Source organism: Miscanthus floridulus, chromosome 2 (assembly GCF_019320115.1).
Source record: "Miscanthus floridulus cultivar M001 chromosome 2, ASM1932011v1, whole genome shotgun sequence".
NCBI lineage: Eukaryota > Viridiplantae > Streptophyta > Magnoliopsida > Poales > Poaceae > Miscanthus > Miscanthus floridulus.
The window spans coordinates 130,644,393-130,668,338 of NC_089581.1; the positions used below are offsets into that span (position 1 = coordinate 130,644,393).

The window sequence follows — 23,946 nt, forward strand, 5'->3', positions numbered from 1 at the left end:
ATAACCCCCACCGCGTCCCCTGCTTCCGCGCTTGCTTCGCTTGTTTCCCACGCGCAATTCCCACCGATCTGAAGATCCCGCCCCACCCCCTCCTCGGGCTCTCTGCTCAACCCGACCCACCCGCCAGCGACCAGGCCGGGGAGCGATGGAAGCGGCGGGCAACGGCCGCAGAGAGGCGGCGCTGGGCGCCCTCGCCGTGCTCCCCGACGAGGTGCTCTGCGCCATCGTCGACCTCCTCCCGCCCGCCGACATCGGACGCCTCGCGTGCGTTAGCAGGTATCCGCCCGCCCGCACCTCTCCCCTTCGCTTCGTCTTCAGTTTTATCGTCTTCGCGATTAATTAGCTCCCCCGTGGTAGCTAGTACTAGCTCGGAATCGCGGATTATTCTCGCGTCCGAGTCCTGGGACGTGAGTGCCTTGCTTATTTACATTACATGTCAGACGGCTAGCAGAATTTTGCAGTTTTGAAAGGTGAGGGAATGGTAACTTGCGTAACACAGCAGTATCGATGCCAAAATGTGCAGAAATGGACAAGTCCTGGGGATGGGTGCCCTAACGGCCGAGCTGTTTCTGATTCACCATTCATGGCTACAACTGGAACAGCTCACTGATGCACGTGCGTGATTTTTATACAGTGTTCGTGATTTTAAAAAAAAAACCCTGCAGATTCAAGTGCAGTGTGTAATTTTTCATATGCTATGTGCTATCCTGAATCGATTTACTTGAAGGCATCGTGAATGAATGATACATGATCGAGCACTGAATCTGTTTGGTCATGACCATTTTGAGAACCGATTAAAAGATGATCACTCCAGAAAGAAATATTTAAAAAATCAGAAAAATATTTTCCTTATCCTTTCCTCCCAATGATGCGCATAAATGTGTCTGCATCCACTAGATATGTTTTCAAGTTCCCTTTGAGAATTGCATTACATGGGATGTATTTGGAATTAAATGCCTGCTCTCAGGGCTTGAGGTGTGTTGATGCTCCTAACCTTCCCCCCTTCAGCCTTGACCAAAAGACTACAAATATTTTGGAGGGTTTGTTTCATCCATTGAGGGTCAATGAAATAGACCCAATTTTTAAGGAGTTCAAAATTAATTTCTTGATCTGACGATCTCGCATGTGAGTACAAAATTAGGCTCCTTATACTATATTTTCTTAGTGACTTGTCTTGCTAGTATCTATACCTAATATTCGTCTAGGGTTTGGAATCATGTTCATTTTTAAATCACTTTCAGTGTCATGTACATACTTTGTAATGAAGAACCTCTCTGGATGACCAAATGTCTTTCAATTGGGGGTCCTCTTGAATACAAAGGTTCCTGGAAGAAGACGACATTATGTAGGTATGTGCAAATTCAAGTCCTGCAACATTTGGCAATGTTTCACTTATTTATGCGAGCCATTCTATTGTGTAAATTTTAGCATTTACGATATCATCCTTATAGACCATTTTGAAAAGGTGAGACACTGATTGCTTCATTTTCAGGCTTGGTCTATGTTCAGAAAACAAGGAGATTTGGCAGAAGCCTCGTCAGTTCGATGGTAATTTACATGAAGGTTTTGTTTTCCATTTCTGTTTTTTTTTAGATAAGGTGAGACACTGATTGTTTTTACTCTTATCCTCTACCTTTTTATGCTTACTCTTCCGCAGGGTTCAATTCTTTGTATCTATACAGGAGATGGTATAGATGTTTTACTACTTTGAGTAGTTTTTCCTTTGACGATGCACATGTGGAAAGGAAAGATGACCTTTTATTGGATCAATTTCGTTCTCAGTATGATGGAAAAGGCCCAGTAAGTCATGTGAACCTTTCGGTTTAATATAGATTTTTAATAACAACACTTGAATTTTCTGCATTTATTCTTGTGTTCCACTCACCCCTGAAAACATATTATTGGTGTTACAATACTAGGTTTTGCTTACGAAGTTGGCTGAAACCTGGCCTGCGAGAACAAAATGGACACTGCAGCAACTGACAAAGGATTTTGGTGAAGTTCCATTCAGTATATCACAAAGAAGTCCTCAGAAGATAACAATGAAACTAAAGGATTATGTTTCTTACATGGAACTCCAGCATGATGAAGATCCTCTGTACATATTTGATGATAAGGTATTCTGTATTCATCATTTCATTTCATTTGCTACCAAAGTTATCAGCAGAGAAAAACTCATTTGGCTAATCATTGCAGTTTGGAGAATCAGCACCAACATTACTTGAAGATTATAGTGTCCCTCATTTATTCCAAGAAGATTTTTTTGATATCTTGGATTATGACCAACGACCAGCATTCAGATGGCTTATTATTGGACCAGAGAGATCAGGTGCTTCTTGGCATGTTGATCCAGGACTGACAAGTGCATGGAATACTCTTCTTTGTGGCCGAAAAAGGTTGGAGTCCCCTTCTTGTGTTATCTTTATTAAATGTTACCTAATAGTAACACTTGAATTATTCCAAATTCTGGTACCTGCAACTTAATGTGCACTTATTACACTTGTGGATTGCTAACTTCTAAACTTGTGGCGCTTTAAGGCCATGAATTTTGTTTTTGACTGCTTCTATTCAGCTTTCAAAATCAGAGACAGAGAAAGAGTTGCCCCCTTGATGTGCTTATTTCTGTTGTAGTCATTAATTTGAAACTTCACTTATATTCACCAATCATCATACTTGTATTTCAGACAATGGAATGTGTATGTTAAACTTTGCTACTCTTGCTGATTGTCCCTAGTGTGGATAATGTGAACTTTTTAATGAATATAAAATTTGATACTTCCCTCACAAGATCCATCTTATTTCATAGATGGGCATTGTACCCTCCAGGAAGAGTGCCTGGTGGTGTCACAGTACATGTAAATGATGAAGACGGTGATGTTGACATTGAAACTTCGACGTCATTGCAGGTAATTCTCTTAAAACTATATTAACTTTTCTCAAAAGTTTTCATTCTTTTTCCCAGAGCATTTAAGATTCATGTGTTGATTTACAGTGGTGGCTTGATATCTATCCACACCTTCCTGAACAAGAGAAGCCATTGGAATGCACACAATTGCCAGGAGAGACCATTTTTGTTCCTAGTGGGTGGTGGCATTGCGTTCTGAATCTCGAGACAACAATTGCAGTGACACAGAACTTTGTAAACCAGTCTAATTTTCAGCATGTATGTTTGGATATGGCACCTGGTCACAGACACAAAGGAGTTTGCCGTGCTGGCTTACTTGCTGTTCCAGGAAAATTCATTAAAGATAATGAAAACCATCCATCTGTCACAATGAGTGGATGGAACCACCCTGATATGAGTCGTAAGGAAAAAAGGCTTAAAGGTTCTGAACCAGTAAGAACCTCAAATAGCATAAATCATTGTTCTGCGTTTGAGTTCTCAGGTGTTCAGGAGAGTTTGGAGAATCAAGATTTCTCATATGATATTGATTTCTTGTCACAATTCCTTGAGAAAGAAAGGGATCATTATTCTTCTCTCTGGAGTCCAACTAATTCAATAGGGCAGAGAGAAGCAAGAGAATGGCTGCGCAGGCTTTGGGCTCTTAAACCTGAACTGAGAGAACTAATATGGAAGGTGTGTTTTGCTCTGTTGTTTCTTTAAATTTTACTGTCCCCAGTGTTCTGTGCAAGTAATTATCATGTACTCCCTCTGTTCCAAAATGTAAACATTTTAATTTTGTCCCAAGTCAAACTTCTAACTTTGAAAAAGTCTGTAGAAAAATATATTAACACCTACAATACCAAATAAATGCACTATCAAGACATATTTCATGTTGGATTTAATGAAACTAATTTGTTGTTGTAGATCTTGGTGCACTTTTCTATAAACTTGGTCAAAGTTAGAGAATTTTGACTTAGAACAAAACTAAATTCTCTTACATTCTAGAATAGAGGGATTTTTTTTTTACTTTTTACTTTCGGAAGGTTTGTTGAGGATGTTCTTTTCCAAGTGCTAACTATCTCCTTGTTCCTACAGGGTGCATGCCTTGCAATAAATGTTGACAAATGGTATTCATGCTTAGAGGAGATATGTGCATGCCATAGTTTACCGTCACCCACAGAGGATGAGAAGCTTCCTGTTGGCACTGGTAGCAACCCAGTAAGTACTCTCTCATTAGTGTGTTAGAATTACTACTATCAAGAAACTATAATTACAATTCAGCTTAGCTGTTCCTAGGTAACACTGAAATGCCGTGTACTACAATATTGATTTTAAAGGCTTACTCCACACTTATGTATTGCACATAGAAACAGATACATTTCAGATGTCTTGTTAATGTGTTTGTGTCTTCAGCTTAGTAATGTCACTGCTCCCTGATGTACAATGAAATGAAATCATCTGAATTGTGAAAGTGAAATTTCAACACCATATTCAAATGGCATAATTTCAACTTTTTCAAGCTGCAATGCATGTTTGCATGTCTGTTATTTGTAACATATGTTACAAACTTTTCAGGTCTTCATTGTCTCGGGCAATGTGATTAAAATATATGCTGAAGGAGGATTAGTTTATGCTGTCCATGGTTTGGGCACAGAGGTATTGTATTGGGCTATTGGCTTTTTTGCAACTTCTTGTGGTTCAGAATGTCATTTCTGTTATGGTGATACTTGATTGTTCTGCTGCAGCTTGAGTTCTATGATCTCCTGCAAAAAAGTGATTCACCTTTGATCAATCACATTCCTGAGATAATTGCTAGTGGCTTCCTTGAGTATAAGGATGATATCTACAGGACAGTTCCATGGAATGGAAAAGGAATACCAGAAATTTTGGTTAAACACTACCCATTGGAGGTTTCTTACGCAAACAGCTGCTTTCCTCTTGGGCTTTGGAGCAAGCAACGATTTGGAATGAGTAGTTCAGCTGATGTTTCAGACAGACCAATTTGGCCTTACATGGTTACGAGAAAGTGCAAAGGAGATATTTTTGCTCGCATGTAAGTATACAGGGTTTTTTTTTAGCCTACCCCAACTTGCTTGGGACTGAGGCTATGTTGTTGTTGTTGTTGTTGTAAGTATACAGGTTTTTGTTCTCCCAAGAAAATTATAGTTGTGTAATGATCATGAGTTCATGACTTTGTCAACCTGCCCTTTTTCAGCCGTGATATGCTGTCAAAGACTGATATTCTTCATCTTGCATCATCCTTGGGAGTTCAACTGCGAAACATACATCTATTAGCCCTGCCACCTGTGGAGCATGTATCTGAATCTGGGAACAATGATGTGAAAGAACTGGTAGGAACATGTGATGATGCCACGGTTCTACCTGAATGGCAGCAACTAGTCTCTACTCTAAATAGGAGAAAGCAAAATGTAAAGAAGCACCTAGCTAACTGGTGAGTGAGAATGATGTGAGACATATTTACTCGGACTTTTTTTTTTTGAAATGCAGGAGAGCTGTGTTTCATTGTATTAAGAGAAGGGGTGGTCCTCGACAGGATCCTCACTCATACGGGGACCAAATATGAGTGAGCCAATTCCACAGACTCAAAACTCTTGCACATAGCTAACACACACGACTCAACCTAGCTCAACTGCCCTAGATTGCAATAGTAAGCCCTAGCCCCTGCAGTTTCTTCGCACCAGCCATTCACCATAAGCTGTGCTCATCCTTCAGCTCACACAAAATCGTGTTAACCAAAGGAGTAGCCCCCTCAAACACACAAGCATTTCTATGTTTCCAAATAATCCAGGCGCCGAGAATAATTAGAGTGTTCACTCCTTTTTTTGTGCTCCTTTTAACTCTTCTCATAGTCTTGTGCCACCAATCTTTGAAGGGGTCACTAAAACACTATGGTTTCTTTCTCTGGTTTCTATTTGTGTAGAGCATGTCATTTTTCAATCTTAAGTTGCAAGTTGCAACCAGAGTGAAATAAGAATTTAATCAAAGTATAAAAAGGTTCATAAAAAAAAACTTATGATTTTGCACCCACTGTACTTGGACTTCCAATAACATTGCCAGAGTTATGTTAGATAGGTCTTTGATGAATCATGGGTTTATCACATTTAGTTTTTAACAGTTAAAATTTCCGCATGAACAATATTGTGGTTGCAATTATGCATTGATTTGCATAGACTTCTCTCAGCTGGATATGCAATCGTGATGTTTTTTGTTACTACTCAATTTGATAATATGATTTAATACATGAACATGATTTTTTTTTTCTACCTTGTCTGCGTAGGGGGAACTCTGTTCCACAAGTTCTAGTAGAAAAGGCTGAAGAATATCTCCCTCCCAATATGGGCTTCCTCTTCAAGTTTGCTAAGGTAAATTTGCATTTTTTGTCTTCTTTGTCACTTGTGTCAAGCATTAGGTTTGATGTTTGCTGATTGAATTAACAGGATGATGGTGACTTGGTGTACCCATGCCCCTCTTGGATACATTCAGATATAATGGATGATAACATTCTTATTGAGGGGATCACAAAATTGAATTCTTCTGGTGAGAGGGAAAGAGTTTATGAAGCAGATCAGGAAAAAATGAATGCAATTCAAATCATTGATTTCAGTGATCTGTCCATCGGTGAGCTGACAATTACCTTTGTTCCTTAGTTTTTAGCATTGATTACATTTTCATGTCTACACAAGAAAGGCATTTTGTGTTCGTGCCATGCGTCACTGACTGATGAAACTAAAGATGTAATAACTGGAGTTTGCATAACCCTCATCAAGCAATAATCTGAACCTGGACAGCTTTGGTTTCTGTACTGTGGCCTGGTTCGTTGTGTGAAACATTGAAATTTCAGATTGTTTTTTTTTGTTTCCAAAAAGATGAAACATTATCTGTATATGTGCATTTTTTTCGAGTTTGAAGTGAAGGTTACAATTATATTGTGATATTTCTTTTTTTGTGTGAGCAGGGGATCCTATATGTGACATAATTCCGCTGCACTTGGATATTTTCCGGGGTGATACTGACCTTCTCAAGGAATTCCTACGGAGCTTTCAACTTCCCCTTCTGAGGGGGGAATCAATTACTGATGTCTACAAATCAGTGCAAAATTCGAAGTTCAGCAGGGCATCATATCGCGCAATGTAAATAGATTTTTGCATGTTTCAGAATTCAGTGCTTTCTCCATGTACATTTTACTATTCTGTTTGCTATATCTATATCCCAAGTCAATGGATTATTGCCACGGGTTTGGTTGTGTCTGTCTCCAATTTCTTTGCACTTTGAAAGTCACTAGTGTTACACATAGGATTTTGAACAGAAGTCTCATCCATCATGTTTTCTTATGCGCAAGTGCGCCACTGATACACCACATCAGTGGAAGTAGCAAAATGGTGGCTGCCCTTTGGACAAACAATGCACCCAGTATGCACTCAGAGTTGCCAGCATACAGTAGCAACATTCTCATCTAGCTTTTTTTTTTTTTTTTTTGCAGGTGCTACTGTATACTACACGAGGACAATGTCTTGGGAGCCATATTCGGCTTGTGGAAGGAGCTGAGGGCTGCAACGTCCTGGGAGGACGTTGAAAACTTAGTCTGGGGAGAGCTGAATCGGTACCAGGAGTCTTCGCTCAGCATAACTAACACCAGCAAGACAAACAAACCTTTCTAAACATACATGTATGTTGTTCCTCCCACAAATGTAACTTCAAATAGTAGAAAAATAACGAAGGCTCGACACGGCACGTTCATATTTTCCTGGGCAGCAGGCAGATAATTCTGCAGTATGTGGACAGTTAAATTATATATTTTTTTTATGTAAAACTGGCAGAGAACCTTTTATATTAATTATAAAGGGAAAGAGTAAAGGTCTAGGCCAAAAACAGGATTAAAAACAAACTGTAAACGACTTTGTAACGCCTAACAATCCCAGCAGCGAGTGATACATAGAAGGGAAAACGACTTTGTAAGACAAGCAAAAACATAACAGAATTCTTCCCCTTCCCCAAAACGAGCAACTTGCCGGCTGGGAGAACATCTCTGCCTCTCGAAGTCCTCTCAATTCTAGAGACCTTCCAGATTTTTAAGAATTTGGACACACTCATATACATGGACAGGACAGTTTATTTAATCCTGACCAAATCGTGTCATTTCTCATTTGGATTTCAATTCATTCAATATAAAAAACAAATCAGTCAAGAATATCCTTAGCCCAGACCAATTTGGTTTGCGGGCTTTGATTTCTAAAATCTACATAATCATTTAAGAGAGGTGATTAGCCTGAGACGGATAGCCACCATGATGAAAAAGCCTCAGGCTTTGTCATTTATGCAGTTGCATCAAATTCATATTATGTTTGGATCACTGATTTGGTGGCCCAATGTAAGTGGATGCATCAAACATATAACTTGATGATGTGTATGACTTTTCTCTTATATCGATCATTCCTCAGTGGTTTGTGAATGGACTGAATCCATCAAGCAACCTAGCTAAGCCCATTAGCTTTTTTCTATAAAAAAAACAATTTAATCGTGCCTAAATGTGACTGCAATCTTAGATCATTTTATTGAACAGACCACTATCAGGTGTATGCTATTGGGTTTGCTTTCACGTATGCACACCCTCTATAACCCAGGAGGGGTTTATGCCCATGATATATATTTTTTTTTCTTTTGAAAGTTACGCTCATGATATTTGATTCAACTAGCCACTCCCATGCTGAACAATTGCTTGTACATTCAACTTCTATGTTGCGTGTATCTTAAACTTCTGTATCGGCCCGCATATAACCTGTCGATGGAAGGCATTCAACATTTTTTCTAATGAAGAAAGTGAAGAAATAGGTTTCGAGATTTAGAAATGTATAAGCTGCAATCGGTTCCCCCATACTTGCATTATGATTATTTAAACTGTTATTCATATTTTTGCAACTACTAGATTTGGCATTACCGGTAAAAATCTGAAGAATACAATAGAAATACAATGGTGGTGCTGGAGTATCTCTTTGGTCCCAAAGGTTGTGATTCCTGCCGTGGTTTTTGCATTGGTAATTTTATCACACCACTTCCAAAAATAGCTTTTCTAGCTTCGTGGCAAAGACCAACTACTCTGCTGTTGTACTAGATCTCATTTGATTGGTAGACCATGACAGTTATATCTTCACCTTATGAATATGCAGTATTTTAGTACTCTCTCCTATTAATCTTAACTATGTACTCAGTTTGGTCTAAGTAATTTCTTCACTCGGTATGGGATCTAGGTTGATTAAAACATGGGTTTAATATACAACCAAGCGATCCAATCAGACAAGTTATGGGCAACGAGTGAAGAGACCAAATATACACCTCACCTGGCCCCATCAGCAATGATACACCGGCCAACACCATGAATGGCACGGCAAAGCCGCGCAATGTTTATAGTCATACAAGATTTTTACAGCGTAATTTTATTTCACAATCGTACCTTCATGAAAATGTGCTAGAACATCTTGTAAATAAAATTTTCGTCAACATCTGACGCCACACTCAAAATAGCTCCTTCCGAACTTAAAAAACAGACCGTTGCCTATTTCCGTGGCCGCAGATTGTACTTCCGGGAGACCGACATCGTGATGGAATTCTCGCCGATCTCCTCCGGTTGAGCCTTCGGGTTGGAGGCGACCACTCCGGCGTCAGGACATATGTTGGGTCCATCTTGCTGTCCACCTCGTCTGCCAGCTCGTCGAAGACCCACGAGTAGTCCCTCAAGCTCTCCTCCTCCTCCTCCGAGCCGTATGACAGCGCTCTCCCGCCGGCCTTTTCCTCCAGTGCCTGGACCTTCTCCACCAATGTCTGGAGCAGCCCATGGTCCAGAACCTCGTAGTCCCTGAAGGATTAACACAAGTTAAAATTGCAGTTATGGCCAATCACTGAGGGTGTAGATGTGCATTTGTGTAATACTAGTACCGTAGTAGAGGCCTTTGTTTATCACCTACCTGTAGGTGAATATGGAGTGCAGGATCTGAATAGTGGCAGCGCCGAGGAACATCATTCGGACCAAGAACACCTTGGACATGACCCAGAACTGCTTGTCGAAGTCGTCGACACCGAGTTTGATCAACCCAATCTCCAACAGAAGTGTAATGCACAGACCTGCCGGGGCAAAATGTTAGTGAGATGGGCATTTAAATTTATTTTATGATAAGTGGGAAACTGGGAATTCAGATTAAGTGTACCCAACAAGTTCTTGATTTCAGTAGTGAAATCGTACCGAAATAGAGCTGGCCCCTGATGCTGAACGTTTGCTTTGCACTGGTGAGCATGTAGATGAGGAACACAATGCAGCAATAGAAGAAGAAGGCGTTGATGAAGCGAGACTTGGCTAGAATAGCATTGTGCAGAATGTACAACTTGTCCAGAGCAGCAAAAATGTTAGCTTGCTTTGCTCTGAACTCTTCCTGTGTATATGAAAAAAAGTTCAGTAAATATAAGCGAACATGTAAAGTTAGTCATATCATCAAAATGAGATATAAGAACGAACCTGTGCTTCCAGTATGGAGTGAGAATTTTGGATGAGATGCTCATGAGCTTGCCGGATTTCTTCCTGCCGGGACAGTAGCCCTTCCTGCTTACGTTGGCCAAACTGTGCAAGTTTCTGAATTGTTTCCCTGCCATTGATAACTTAGTCAACATCTTTTTTCTATTAGACCATGCAGCAAGCATTTATCGATATTCAAGAACAATACAAAATGAACGGTACATACGAATATAATAATACCTGCTTTCTTCAAGAGCTTGTGCTTGAAAGCCGTGGAGCTTATTCAGTCCATCCATGGCCTGGGTCTGTCCATTCAGTAGCTGCATTTGGTTCTCCAGTGACTTGCCAGCAACACTTCCAATGTCATCGGCAGTGCTCTGCAAATCCTGTATCTCCGAAGACATTGACTCAAAAGCACTTTTAATTTCCCTTTGTATATATTCAGTCTCTTCTTTTAGCTTATCCATCCCATTTGCTAGTCTTTCATATGATTCCTCAATACGTGCCATACCGGCCTCAATCTGCTCCCTCATCTCCATTTGCCCTTTACTCAGTTCTGCTTGAGTGGTAGCGATCTCCTTGGATTGCTCAAAGATGGACTTTGAGTGAACCAGTACGTCGTTGATCTGGTCCCCGACGTGCTTTGACGCCTCTGCCAGATTGTCGGCTTGCATTTCGACCGATGACAGTGTGTCCTGAACTTTACCAGACTCTTTGATAATCTGATATGACCTCTCCTTGATCACCTCGAGCTTCTCCTCAGCAGACTTCGATGTCCTTGTCAGGTCATTGACGAGTCTCTCGGTCTTTTGTTTGAAGCTTCAGCCCTGAACGAATAAATCAAACGAAGACAAAGAAGACAGCGTGAAGCTCAGTATTTTTTAAAAAAAAAGAATATATTAATATCCCAGCGCTTCTGCATCGACTAATGCATATAACTGATCCTTATTACAAGCATAAACACAACAGTCCAAGCAATCTCAAAAACAAAGTTTTGAGTCAAAGAGGAAGAAGATAAAGTTTCCCAAGGCAACATATAAAACACGATTCTATTACTGAATCTCCAATCATTTCTTACAAACACCTCCATCGCGGTTGTCTCAATCTTCTTCATCATTTGGCGATCCTCCTCTTTATGTAGTAGGGACCAGAACCTGATCCAGAAAGTCTCCCTGAAGATAACCAGCAAATAAGATTGTGCTGAGACCTTGTCAAAAACTATGTCATTCCGGGTTAACCATATAATCCAACAAATTGCACTCGCACCCACAAGAATTTTGGATTTCAGTTTTCTATTAAACTCATCCAATCTGTGAACATAATGTGTACACTAGTTAGAGGTGTTAAATTAAAGGAAACATGAATAGTTCACCACACAAATTTAGCAAAATGACAATCAAAAGTAGATGTTGTATGGACTCCTCGTAGGAACAAAAACAACACTTCTTATCTCCTTGTCACTGTCGTCTTGCTAAATTGTCTTTTGTTAAGATTACTCTCTTATACAAATACCACAAAAAACCTTGATTTTAAGAGGTAGTTTCAGTTTCCATATCAATGTGTTATATGGTATAGCTTCGGATCCTAATAAGGCACTGTACATGGATTTGACAGAAAACAATCCATTCTGATGTAGCCCTCACACAAAGCGATCCCTCAGTTTTGTTAATTGTACATTTGCAACCACCTGGTGCCATGCTTATAAATTAACACCTACCAGGGATCTTCTGAAAGCCACATTTAACAGTGTCATAGTCAACACCGTTCTCACAGACACACATTTTTTCCTAATAATATTATACAGTGCACGAAAAAGCCATTTTAAAGGACGTGTTCTTATCCATGCATCCTCCCAAAATCGTACTTGAGAACCATCACCTGTTTAAACTTGCCTAACGAGAGGAACTCCCCCTTGACCTTCATGATACCAGCCCAAAATTGAGAGTCCCTAGGCATATATTGAACCTATGTTAGGGTCTTGTTTTATAGATATTTATTCCTAAGTAATTGTTGCCAAACCCCATCTCCATTTAGCAACTTAAAAAGCCATTTGCTTAGGAGACAGTTATTTTGAACATCTAAATTTAAGACGACCAACCCCCCATCTTTCGGTGTACAAACTACCTCCCATTAATCTATATTTCTTCTTATGTTCATCGTTCTACCAAAAAACTGTGACCTAAAATAGTCCAACTTCTTCAAAACCCCTTTAGGTAATTCAAAAAAGGAAAGCATGAACATGGGGAGACCGCTTAAAACAGAGTTAAGCAAGGCTAGCCTCCCTCCTACTGACAACATCTTACTTCTCCAACAGTTCAACCTCTTTGGAAAACGTTCTTCAACATGTTTCCAAGCCTTATTCATGAGATTTCTATGATGCATAGGAATACCCAGATACCTAAATGATAACGAATCCAAATCACACCCGAAAATTTGTACATAATCAACTTGATTCGCTTTGGCTGCTCCGTAGCAAAATAGTTCACTCTTATGGAAATTGATCTTGAGTCCCGACAACTGCTCAAAAGTACAAAGCAAAAGCTTCATGTTTTTGGCCCTCTCTAGGTCATTATCCATAAAGATGACAATATCATCTGCATATTGAAGAACTGAAAGTCCCTCATCAACCAAATGCGGAACGACCCCACAGATATATTCTGCTTTTTAGCTCGTGAAATAAGGATAGCCAGCATATCAACGACCACTATATTAAATAGAATAGGGGATAACGGGTCCCCTTGCCGCACTCCTTTCCTAGTTTGGAAATAATGACCTACATTGTCATTGACCTTTACTGCAACACTTCCTCTAGACATGACCTTTGAAATTCAATCACACTAAGTTGGTGAGAATCCTTTCATTTCTGAGGACCTGTTGAATAAAAGGCCACTTTAACTTATCATACGCTTTTTCGAAGTCTAATTTTAAAATCACACCGTCTTGTCTTTTCCTATGTAACTCATGAATCGTTTCATGCAACATGACAACTCCTTCCATGATATAACGACCTGGAATAAAGGCCATTTGTGACGGACCTATCAACTTGTCCGCCACTTTCAAAATTCTATTATTTAGCACTTTAGTAAAAATCTTAAAGCTCACATTTAGCAAGCAAATTGGCCTATATTGTTGTATTCAAGCCGCATCAAAGATTTTGGTAGTAGAGTAATAATCCCAAAGTTTAGGCTATGAATGGGCAGTCTCCTTGCATGGAATTCATGAAAAAGATTCATTAAGTACGGCTTTACAACTTCCCAAAAAAATTGATAAAAATCGGCAGGAAAGCTATCCGGACCAGGTGATTTGTTATGTTCCATGTCAAAAGCTGCCAATTTAACCTCCTCCTCGCTGAATGGAGCTATCAACATCTCATTCTCCCCCTCCGACACTTGAGGTATGTCATGCCTCAAAGTCTCGTCCATCGAGAAAGAATTTGGTGTATGAGGTCCAAATAGTCCTTTATAATACTCAGTTATATAATTATTCAGATTCGCATGCCCAACAACAATTCCTTCTTCTTGTTCTAGTTGTACAATTTTTGTCTTCCTATGTCTTCCATTTGCTACTAGGTGGAAGTATTTAGTATTATCAGCCTCTTGCAATAACTTTGTTGTTTTTTATCGTTGGAGCCAATAGATCTCCTCTTCTCTCAACAACTTAGTTAATTGCCCTTTGAGATGATGTCTAAGATCTATTCATGAGGTGACAACAAAAATATCTTCGTTTTTCTATCCAACTCATCTATCTTAGACAACAAGTTAGGTTTATGTTTCTTATTTTGTGAGGATAAATTCCTCGCCCAACCTCTAAGGAAATGTCGCAACCTTCTAATTTTGTTTTGCCATTTCTCCATAGGTGACGTACCCCTATTCTCAGATTCCCAAACCTCTTTAGGCTGTGTTTAGTTCCCAAAAAGTTTTCCAAAAAGTGCTACAGTAGCCATCACATCGAATCTTGCGATACGTGCATGGAGCATTAAATGTAGACGAAAAAATAACTAATTGCACAGTTTGGTTGGAAATCGCGAGACGGACGTTTTGAGCCTAATTAGTCCATGATTGAACACTAATTGCCAAATAAAAACGAAAGTGCTACAGTAGCCAAATTCTCAAATTTCGCGAACTAAACACAGCCTTAACCAACACAAAAAAAAACCATCTCTTGTCAACCACGCTAGCTCGAATTTAAAGTTCCTAACGTTTCCTCTGTGAGATGGTTCTCCGGTATCTAATAAAAGAGGTGTATGATCTGAGATCTCTCGGGTAAGTGCCTCAACAGAGGCTAGTGGAAATTTTTGTTCCCAATCCGTTGTTACTAAAATGTGGTCTAACTTTTTATAAGTTGGAACCTCTGCATAATTAGCCCAAGTGTATCTCTTGCCCGTCGTCTCTGGCTCTCTTAAGTTCAAAGTCTCAGTAATATAGAAAATTGCGTTAAGAAAAAGTTCAGTACAGAAAGCATATCATCTGCAATTGAATTGAAAGCCAGGAGACAAAACTAAACTTACTGCAATTGGTGGCACAGGGTGTTGGTCTCCAAGAAGAACTCGAGGAAGACCTTGCCTTCTGGTTCACTCAGCCGCTTGCGGCAGTGCACCATCTTGGAGCCCTCTGCGCAGGACGGGAAGGGCAGCCGCCCCGAGTCCTCCTGGAAGCAGCTGCCGAGGTGCCATGCTAAGCGCTACTGCCTCTCCTTGTCGGCCATGATCTCACCGTAGCTAGCGAAGAGCTTCCGGTATGCCTCCTACCAGCAGTTTCTTGGCCCTAATTTTTTTTTTGTTTTTAGCCCTTTTTTGAAAGTTTTTCATAAATATGTCTCTAGAGGTATGTTTTCAAAATCTGAACCCTTAGCTCGGCACCATCATTGGTAGCGCCAAGCTTACACGTCTCGGCGCCATAGATTTTGACGCCTAGGTCTTGGACTCGACGTAGACGTGGCGGTGACTTGGCTGGCACCTTGGCACCATAGATCTTGGCTCCGAGCTTGGCGCCGTGGTTATTGGCGCCGAGAACGGCACCAAGATCTATGGCGCCGAGGTGGTGTTTTAACCCAACGCCCAACCTTCCTGCCCGAGCCTTCTTCCTCTTCTTTCTCCTCCCTCTCGGTTTTTTTTTCTCCTCTCGGTTTTTTTTCTCCCCACTTGGCCCTACCTCACGAATCGGCATATTAGACCTTGGAAACTTTGATTTGATCCGTAGATCTTCAAGAGCAAGGTATCCTCGCTCCCTCCTAGTTTTTTTCAAATCGATTCAATATATATTAGTCAGATTTTTCAACTTAAGAATCGTCATTACTTAGGATTTCATGAAATTTTAATATTTATATTATACAACCATAGGATGTCAAGGTGTGAAAAAGCTACCAAACCAAGGTAACCTCAGCGCACGTTGTTATGATATGGGTTCATTGTTGTGGATCAAATGGAGAGCCCTAGGTGTAGGGTTTAATGTTAATTGCTTTTGGTTCTTAGAACGAAAATGGCTAAATTGTAGTTATGGCTGGATGACCGGAAATGCCTTCGACCCATTGCCTCTGCCTAGTGGTGTTCCAGTGCCCATGTGCTTTTGCGATGATCCTTGCAAGGTAGCCAAGTCTGATGAAGAAGACACGTATAGGCAGAGATATTGGACGTGTTCCAATTTTGCGTTTGAGCCTACACTTCGTCAGCGCCGCATTATGAATTGATGTTTGTGTCATATGACATCTTACATGATTTTTTTGTTTTGTAACAATTGCATTTTTTACAGACCCCTCCACCGCTCTGTGATTTTGAGCAGTGGATCGACGCTGAGATCAAGCATGAAGACAAGGAATTGATGCAGAAACTATTGCGGTGGGAGGCAGAGGACAAGGAGATGATGGAGAAGAGACGCGAAGAGGAGGCTACAAAAAAGGAGCACAAGGAAGAGGAGGAAAGGATGCGTGTTGCTGCGTACAGAGATGAGAGGGAGAAGCTTGAGCGTACACGCTGAGCGAAAGCAGTGATGAAGGAGAATCCTGATGCCCTGAGGATGGGAAAGTGGCCCCATTGCACTCAGTAGTCTCCATTACTTGCTTGTTCTATGGTTTATTCATGAACAATATTGTCTACTGTTGAACTTTTCATTGTGTTGTCATGTAATGCACTTTAAGTGTTTGTTTAGTTCCTAAAAAGTTTCCCAAAAAAGTGCTACAGTAGTCATCATATCGAATCTTGCGATACGTGCATGGAGCATTAAATATAGACGAAAAAAAACTAATTGCACGGTTTGGTTAAAAATTGTGAGATGAACGTTTTGAGCCTAATTAGTCCATGATTGAACACTAATTGCCAAATAAAAACAAAAGTGCTACAGTAGCCAAATTCCCAAAATTCGCAAACTAAACACAGCCTAAGTATGGGCATGCTTAGGTCATGTATTGCGTTATTTAGTTTGTCGGCACGTACTTTTAGTATTATTGTGTTGTTTAATATGTCATAGTATTAGACTTTTCATTATGTAGTTGTTTTCATCATTTGTGGTCATAATATTCAGTTTAATATTGTGGACGTAGTGAAATATGATCACGTGCTACAAACAAAACCTAACGAAGTAGGGCATTATATAATTCAACACACAAAACATATGAAATGGCATGTGAGAACATGTACCGAACTAGGGTACAGAGGTCCCAAACTAAACCTAACATGCCTTAGATAATTGAAGTGAACAACAAGCACAAGAAATGACATGTGAGAACATGTACCAAACAAGGGTATATAGTTTCTTCGACTAAACCTAACATGCCTTAGGTAATTAAACCAAACAACAAACACATGGATGTACCATGTGAATAAGATAGGGTCATCCTAGTAGTATGGCCATATAGTAAATTATGTTGCACCTTCTCCATAGTAGCCTCCTATTGTTGGTGGTGGTGGTAGCGGGGGTGACAGTGGAGGCCCCTTGTTCTTGTGATTAGAGCAGGTGCAATATGGATTATTGCAGAGTACCTCCTATGAACTTGCACCATTGTTGTTGTTGTTGTCGTCGTCTTCCTTGTACCCGCTGCTAACTTTCCTTTGTAGATCGAAGATTTGCTCAACTGAAAAGGAAGTGCCCCCTCTCCATCATACGGCTTCCACGACACCTGCAATATGTCCAAATAAGATGTTAGATGCTATACTAAACTATTTCAAACCAGCATGGGAAATAAAATTTACTTACACTAGACGACGTGAGCGTATCAAACTTGTTCGTGAATTTAATGTACGCCCGCTCTAACCTCGCGTGCAGGACCCTAACCTGGTCCCAAAGGTACACCCACGTTGGCTGCCGACGTGGAGGCTGACCTAGGAACCACTCACAACTAGCCAGAACCTTGGGACGGCCAACTGGTAGACGAGCCCACATCCACAACTGGAGCAGGTACATGCATCCACCAAGTGACGATGAGGACGAAGTCTGACGACACGCCTCACAAAGCTACCGGTAAAGAAAACCCAACACTGTAGAGCCCTAGCTATACTGACCCACCTGGTCCCAGTCAGTGAGGCAGTGGACCCCCATCTAGGACGTAGTGTCACCCGTGGCGTCGGGGAAGAGAACATAGGCAATCAGGTGTAGGATCCACGTCCTATAGTAGTACCCAATTGTCTCCTCATCTGCCTCCTCGGGGCATTGTGCAAACTCTTGCCGGAGCCAGGAGATTAGAACTCTAGAACTACGAGCCCCTTGCTCGCCAACATCACGCCCAAGGAAGGCCTCTACTTGTGCTCTCCAACCTTTTGACCTGCACTGCCTAGTCACTACGTTGCCGTGAATCCTTAGACCTAGCATATTCTGACAGTCCTAGAGCACGACTGTCATCTCTCCTAAAGGCAAGTGAAAGTTGTGAGTCTCCGACCGCCACCTACATTTTAGACAAAGCAAGATTACATGTCAAAAAGGCAAACGCATGAACAAATGGCCATGAATGGAGGCAATGATGGAATATAATACCTGTCAACCAATATAGTTATGGCCGCTGAGTTGAACTTGGGCAACCCACGACGAACCTGAAAAGAGATGACATCTAGGCCAGCTCTTTGCAGGAAAGGTGTGTACCTATTGTCGTACTACATGTCCAAGAACCCATTGTGGGTTCTAGGACGAAGGAGCAGAAGGTCCTGCATGGAATAAAACATAGTCTCCCGTTACTTCATGAACACATGTATACTCACAAAAATTTAAACAAGACATATAGATTATTACCTGCCCCTCTACTATGAGACATCCTCGGTGGGTCTCCTCGTACGCCGAGTCGAGCAGGTGGAATTGCGCCATCCTAAAAAAGTTAATGAAATAGAAATTCAATATACAATGAAACATAAACTGAGAAATATACAAGTAATTGACACAATTACAAGAATAAATTGAGACATGCATAATTAATTGAATGAATACAACAAATATGAAATAATAAAAACAACAAATAGTCGCACCTCACTAATCTGCCAATGGCAAGTGCATGAATTGTGACCTAGTCTACCGCACTTGCCGCACTCGTACTGCTCGGGGTCAGTAAGAAATGGGGTTCCTCTCCCACACCTCGTTCTTCTAGGTATCTGATCCAACACCATCCTGTGCCTCGTCCTCTTCCTTGATCCATGCTTGTTCCAACGGTAAGCTGGATCCATAATGTACTTTGGACCATCATATGGAGGCCACTCTCTAGGGTCTCGGAAAGGCACGAAGCGGGGGCTCCATGTGTGCACAAGCGTGTCGACACTGTACTCGTGAGGTATCCTGCTCTCGATATTAAAGTTGCGATGCCTAGCTGCTGCCACCAAATGAGAACATAGAAAGTGGTACTATCTTGGGTTACCACAAGTGCATGTGAAATCTTAGAGGATTACCACATGCATCCTCGACTCTTAGACCTCACCGTCGGATGTTGTACCGCCCCTATGCTCAACCTAATAAGTCCATATGGTGTGGTCAAAATATATAACCTTATGTGTGACAGCCCTTTCATTTGTCTTCTCTAGGTGTGTCTTTGGTTTCGGAGCCCATATCTCTCCATCACTCTGTAACTTCAATGCATGGGCGTGTCTATCATTGAACTAGGCAATAAGCTTGTAGAAGGTGAATTGAACGATTTTATTCACAGGCATACCACGTATCCCCAATAGCAACTTATTGAATGACTCCACCATGTTGCTACACTAAAATTCGTACCTCCATCCACCGGTGTCGTGAGCTCTTGTCCATTTCTCCAAATCCCTCATCAAACTTGTGAGCCATTGTCTACCTTCTGCATTTGATGCGGTTCTAACCTGCTCAACTTTTTCTGAAAGTACTTGTCCTCAAGTTGTCGAGTAGCCTGCTAAAAAAGATCAAAGTTATCCTTCACACCATCCTTCTAGAGTAGATTCTCGGCAAGGTGCCGAGTACACCAACGATGGTGCAAAGGTGCATACCCCTCTATCTGCTCTCACACGGCATTAAGTATGTCCTGGTGCCTATCAAATATGACACCAACCTCCCTGCCAGGTCCAACCACATGTATCCGGACTAGCCTCAAGAACCATCCCCAACTGTCATTGTTCTCCTTCTCAACCAAAGCAAATGCCAAAGGAACCAACTTGTTGTTCGCGTCACAGGATATGGCTATAAGAAGTGTGCCCTAGTATTTGCCAATCAAGAACGTACCATCAATGAAAAAGACAGGACGACAGTGCCTAAAGGCCTCGACACACTGAGGGAAGTACCAGAAAGCACAGAAGAATATCTGTCTCCCATCCTTCCATGCATTTGGTTTTAGGATGTACTCATAATGCATGTCTGGATTCACCACTTTGATTGCATTGAAAAGTACTGGCAGCTGCTCATACCCATCCTCCTAATCTCCATATATCATCTTCCATGCTCGCTGCTTAGCCCTCCAAGCTTTACCATACGTTATCACATAACCTCCATACAACGTCTCAATGGTCCTGATAATTGTCCTAACCTTCATGTTGGGTTTTCCCTATAATATTCTCATCAACCGCTTGGCAATGAGGGTAGATGTCAACTGCCGATGCTTTAGTGTCAGCACATGGTCAGCACAATTGTGTGGCCCGACAACTTTTGTGATCTTCCACTTTTCGGTGACCTTTTGCTTCCTTACACAAACCCTCCATGAGCAGCGTTCCTTGTCACACACAACTATGTAACGACGCTTTACATATGAATGCAAGACCTTGTAAGGTCTCTTTTGTATCACTGCAAACGCCTACAACCACCTCTTCAATGCAGGGAGGTCCTTGAATACCCTATCCTTCTCAATTACCATGTTAGGGCCAGCCTCAGGAGCTTTTAGGAGCTCATCAACACGTCATTTTGCACACGCCTGATCGGAATGAGCAAGATCATTGAACTCGTGAACTCTTGGATCACGGCGGTCGGGAAAGATATGCCTCAGCATCTCAACATCACTCTCTGTCAGCTCTCCAATAGGACAATCATCATCAGAATCAAGAGCCCTTGCCACCTCATATGGCTCCGAATCATTCATAATTTCAATACTATTGGAGCCACGGAATCCATCTCCACAGTGCACTTGCGCAGCAACAGTGGGCACATCCACATTGTCAGGAATGTCTCCTACAACATAAGTAGAAAATAGAGGAAATAATGAAAAAAATGGATGTAAGAAATGGGGTAAGCTCCAAATAACCATACGGATAAGACACTTACTCGGACGATTCTATGTAAAGGAATCTCATGAGGAGGATCTGCCACAACATCATGAGTCTGACAAGCATCTCCAACTATCTCATTGGGGACAGATTGAGCATCGAGAACCGTAGGTGCAACCTCTATATCCATATCAGGTTCCGGGATAGGAGGATCGAAGTATGCCTGCTGACCCATTGGTGGGGAAAGCCCATGATGGATGGGATCAACTAACACCCGATGCACAACTACATTCAAACTTTAGAACTGACACTTCATAGCCGATCTCACATAGTTCTTCCACTGGTCTGCACACCCAATTGGGATCATCTTCCTTAGGATGTTGGGAGGGGGACCTAGGTGAAGTACACCCTCCACTACGATGTCATCATCATCATCAGCTCCATGGCAATGTAGCTCCTCCCGAGCCCTTGCAACCAACTCACTAAATAAAGGCTTCTCATTGAATAACACAGGCACGCTTTGCATCTCAACAAACTTAACATATCCATAGTGATCTCTTTCTACGGTGCCTCCATGATATATGCTCACTAGGTTGTCCAGTTAGTAGTTCAAACAAAAATTGAAATACAGTTCGTTTAGTGCAAAGTAGCTGCTATATAGTATCTCTCTAATAGATACTAACCAACTACACCCTAAATAACTATGTCACTAGCTATCTAACTATATTTATCTAACTATATTTATCTCACTAACTAAATCAACTAGCTATCTAATAACTATATCTATGTACCTATGTCACTAGCTATCTAACTATATTTATCTAACTATATCTATCTCACTAACTAAATCAACTACCTACATCATCAAATCTACTAGAAACTACCAAATAATCAAAGTAGCACTACAATTCAAGCAAACTAAGTACCTACATTGCATATTAAAAAATTTTACCTGTTCAAATCAATGCAACGATGCGAAGCGGACGCGAACGTCGGGACCGGAGCAGGACGGGGACGCAAAGGACGGGATCGACAGCGAGGTCGCGGCGCGCTGGGAGCAGGGGCCATGTCGTGGCCGGGATCGCCGGAGGGAGCGCCTATGCGCGCGGCGGACGTGGCGATCCGGGACGGACAAGGCGACGCGGACCGGGAGGGGCGGCCAGCGCGGGCGCGGGACGGCCGGCGCTCCGCGCGGCGAGGCGGCGCGAGCAGGCTGGGGCCGCGGGCGGCCGGCACTGCCCGGGCCGACGCGGGCGCGGGGGCCGGCGCTGGTTGGGGGCGCGGGAGCGGTAGAGGAGAGGAAGAGAGAAAGGAAGGGAGGGTCCATACGTAAGACAGGGCTTGACGCCAACGTAAGACAGGGCTTGACGCCAATAACCACGGCGCCAAGCTCGGCCCCAAGATCTATGGCGCCAAGTTCGGCGTCAAGATCTACGGCGTCAAGGTGCCTGCCAAGTCACCGCCACGTCTGCGTCGAGTCCAATACCTAGGCGCCAAAATCTATGGTGCCGAGACATGTAAGCTCGGCGCCACCAACGATGACGCCGAGCTAAGCGTCCAGATTTTGAAAGCATACCTCCAAGGTTATATTTGTGAGAAACTTTAAAAAAAAAGGCTAAAAAAAAATTGGTTCCTCGGCCCGGCGAGCTTGTTCCGCGCGTTCTCCAGCAACTTGAGCCCTCTGGGGTCATTGGCTCCGTCCGGGGCGAAGTCGACCACCGTGCCGTCCAGCTCCATCATCGGAGCGCATTCGCCGCCCGTGGCCGCAGACGAGGAGGAGAAGATGTTCCATGAGAACCCACGGATTCTCACAGGGCAAACCAAGAGGCAGATCAAAATTACCAGCACGGACCACACATTTCTTGACATGATTCTACTGGTAATTGATCTTGCCGCCGACAATAAGTGATCTTTATATCTTGGCAGCTTAAAATGAGCGGGTCAGTCGTTCGCAGTCCCTGCCAGGAACAGAGAAGGGTATCATCAAAAACCGTTCATTTGATACAGATTGTTACGCTCATATTTATGGATTGATTATAACAACCAAATCGCATCATCAAGCTAGAGCCTTCTCTTGATATTGGTTATTTCAGATGTTCCTCAAAACAAAAGCTAGTTATTTCAGAATGGACAAAACTAGACGAGATTTGGCTTATGCTGATTTGTTGTGAAAAATAGTGCTGAATAAACTTAAACGAACAAGACAGTTTATTCGTTTACTGAAAAGTACGGCTAAAGTAGTGTTGAAGAAACGGAGGAATAAGTTCCGGCTAACTTAGGGGGCCTGCGGTGTGAATGACTTCCTCTTAAGTAGTCGCGGTCACAACTGTCAACTGTGTTTCTTGGCTGCTCACATTCATTGGGGGAAAGCCAATCAAATATTTCCAAGAAAACAGAGTCGGTTGGGAGCTTTTGACACCACAGGTACGGTGAAAGAGACCCACTCACACTAACATGCACAAACGAACAACGAAGCGATTAGCAAGGTACTCCTCCTATGGGTAATTAGGGTTTGGGAATATGGGATGGATGCCAAGCCGATCAGGCTTTTGTTGTAGATCTCCTGTCGTCTTGTTAGGTGCCGTTCCGGCAAGGAAGCGTTAGTTAAGTTAAGGGGTGTTTAAATCTAGCCTAATTAATCATTCATCAGTACATGTTTATTGTAGCACTACACTTAACTAATTAAACTTAAAAATTCGTCTTACAAATTAATCTCAATTTTAATCTATACATTTAGTTTCGTAATTAATCTATATTTAATACTTTTCGGCGCTAACTTGTGCCGCAAGCCTCAGCGATGGACGGCCTAGCGGACTGGGGACCTATGTCAGTCAGGCAGGCGCATCCGCCCATGGACATGAAGGATCTGTGCTCAGATTAATTAAATTAATCCAGGAAGCACGCATAAACTGTGAG

General features: G+C 42.0%; 1 protein-coding gene and 1 pseudogene across 1 annotated transcript; one reads left to right on the forward strand and one right to left on the reverse strand.

The window, feature by feature from the left end:
* The first annotated feature begins 18 nt into the window (after nt 1-18).
* Nucleotides 19-7,699, forward strand: LOC136530010 (lysine-specific demethylase JMJ21-like). Its single transcript, XM_066523041.1, has 16 exons — nt 19-276; nt 1,242-1,349; nt 1,493-1,548; nt 1,658-1,800; nt 1,920-2,117; nt 2,197-2,396; nt 2,807-2,906; nt 2,993-3,577; nt 3,980-4,102; nt 4,460-4,540; nt 4,630-4,937; nt 5,100-5,336; nt 6,183-6,267; nt 6,343-6,523; nt 6,861-7,035; nt 7,386-7,699. The coding sequence occupies exons 1-16, from the start codon at nt 146-148 to the stop codon at nt 7,561-7,563; spliced, it is 2,889 nt and encodes a 962-aa protein (XP_066379138.1). The 5' UTR covers nt 19-145; the 3' UTR covers nt 7,564-7,699.
* Nucleotides 7,700-7,831: 132 nt separating this feature from the next.
* On the reverse strand, nt 7,832-22,899 carry LOC136530026 (protein GAMETE EXPRESSED 1-like; annotated as a pseudogene).
* Between the last annotated feature and the right edge of the window lie 1,047 nt (nt 22,900-23,946).

Bases quoted from the DNA above. Each gene is read 5' to 3' on its own strand.
- LOC136530010 (XM_066523041.1), top strand. From the start codon at position 146: ATGGAAGCGGCGGGCAACGGCCGCAGAGAGGCGGCGCTGGGCGCCCTC. The intron at 1,801-1,919 runs GTAAGTCATGTG...TTACAATACTAG, and splicing joins AGTATGATGGAAAAGGCCCA to GTTTTGCTTACGAAGTTGGC. The intron at 5,337-6,182 runs GTGAGTGAGAAT...TTGTCTGCGTAG, and splicing joins AAGAAGCACCTAGCTAACTG to GGGGAACTCTGTTCCACAAG.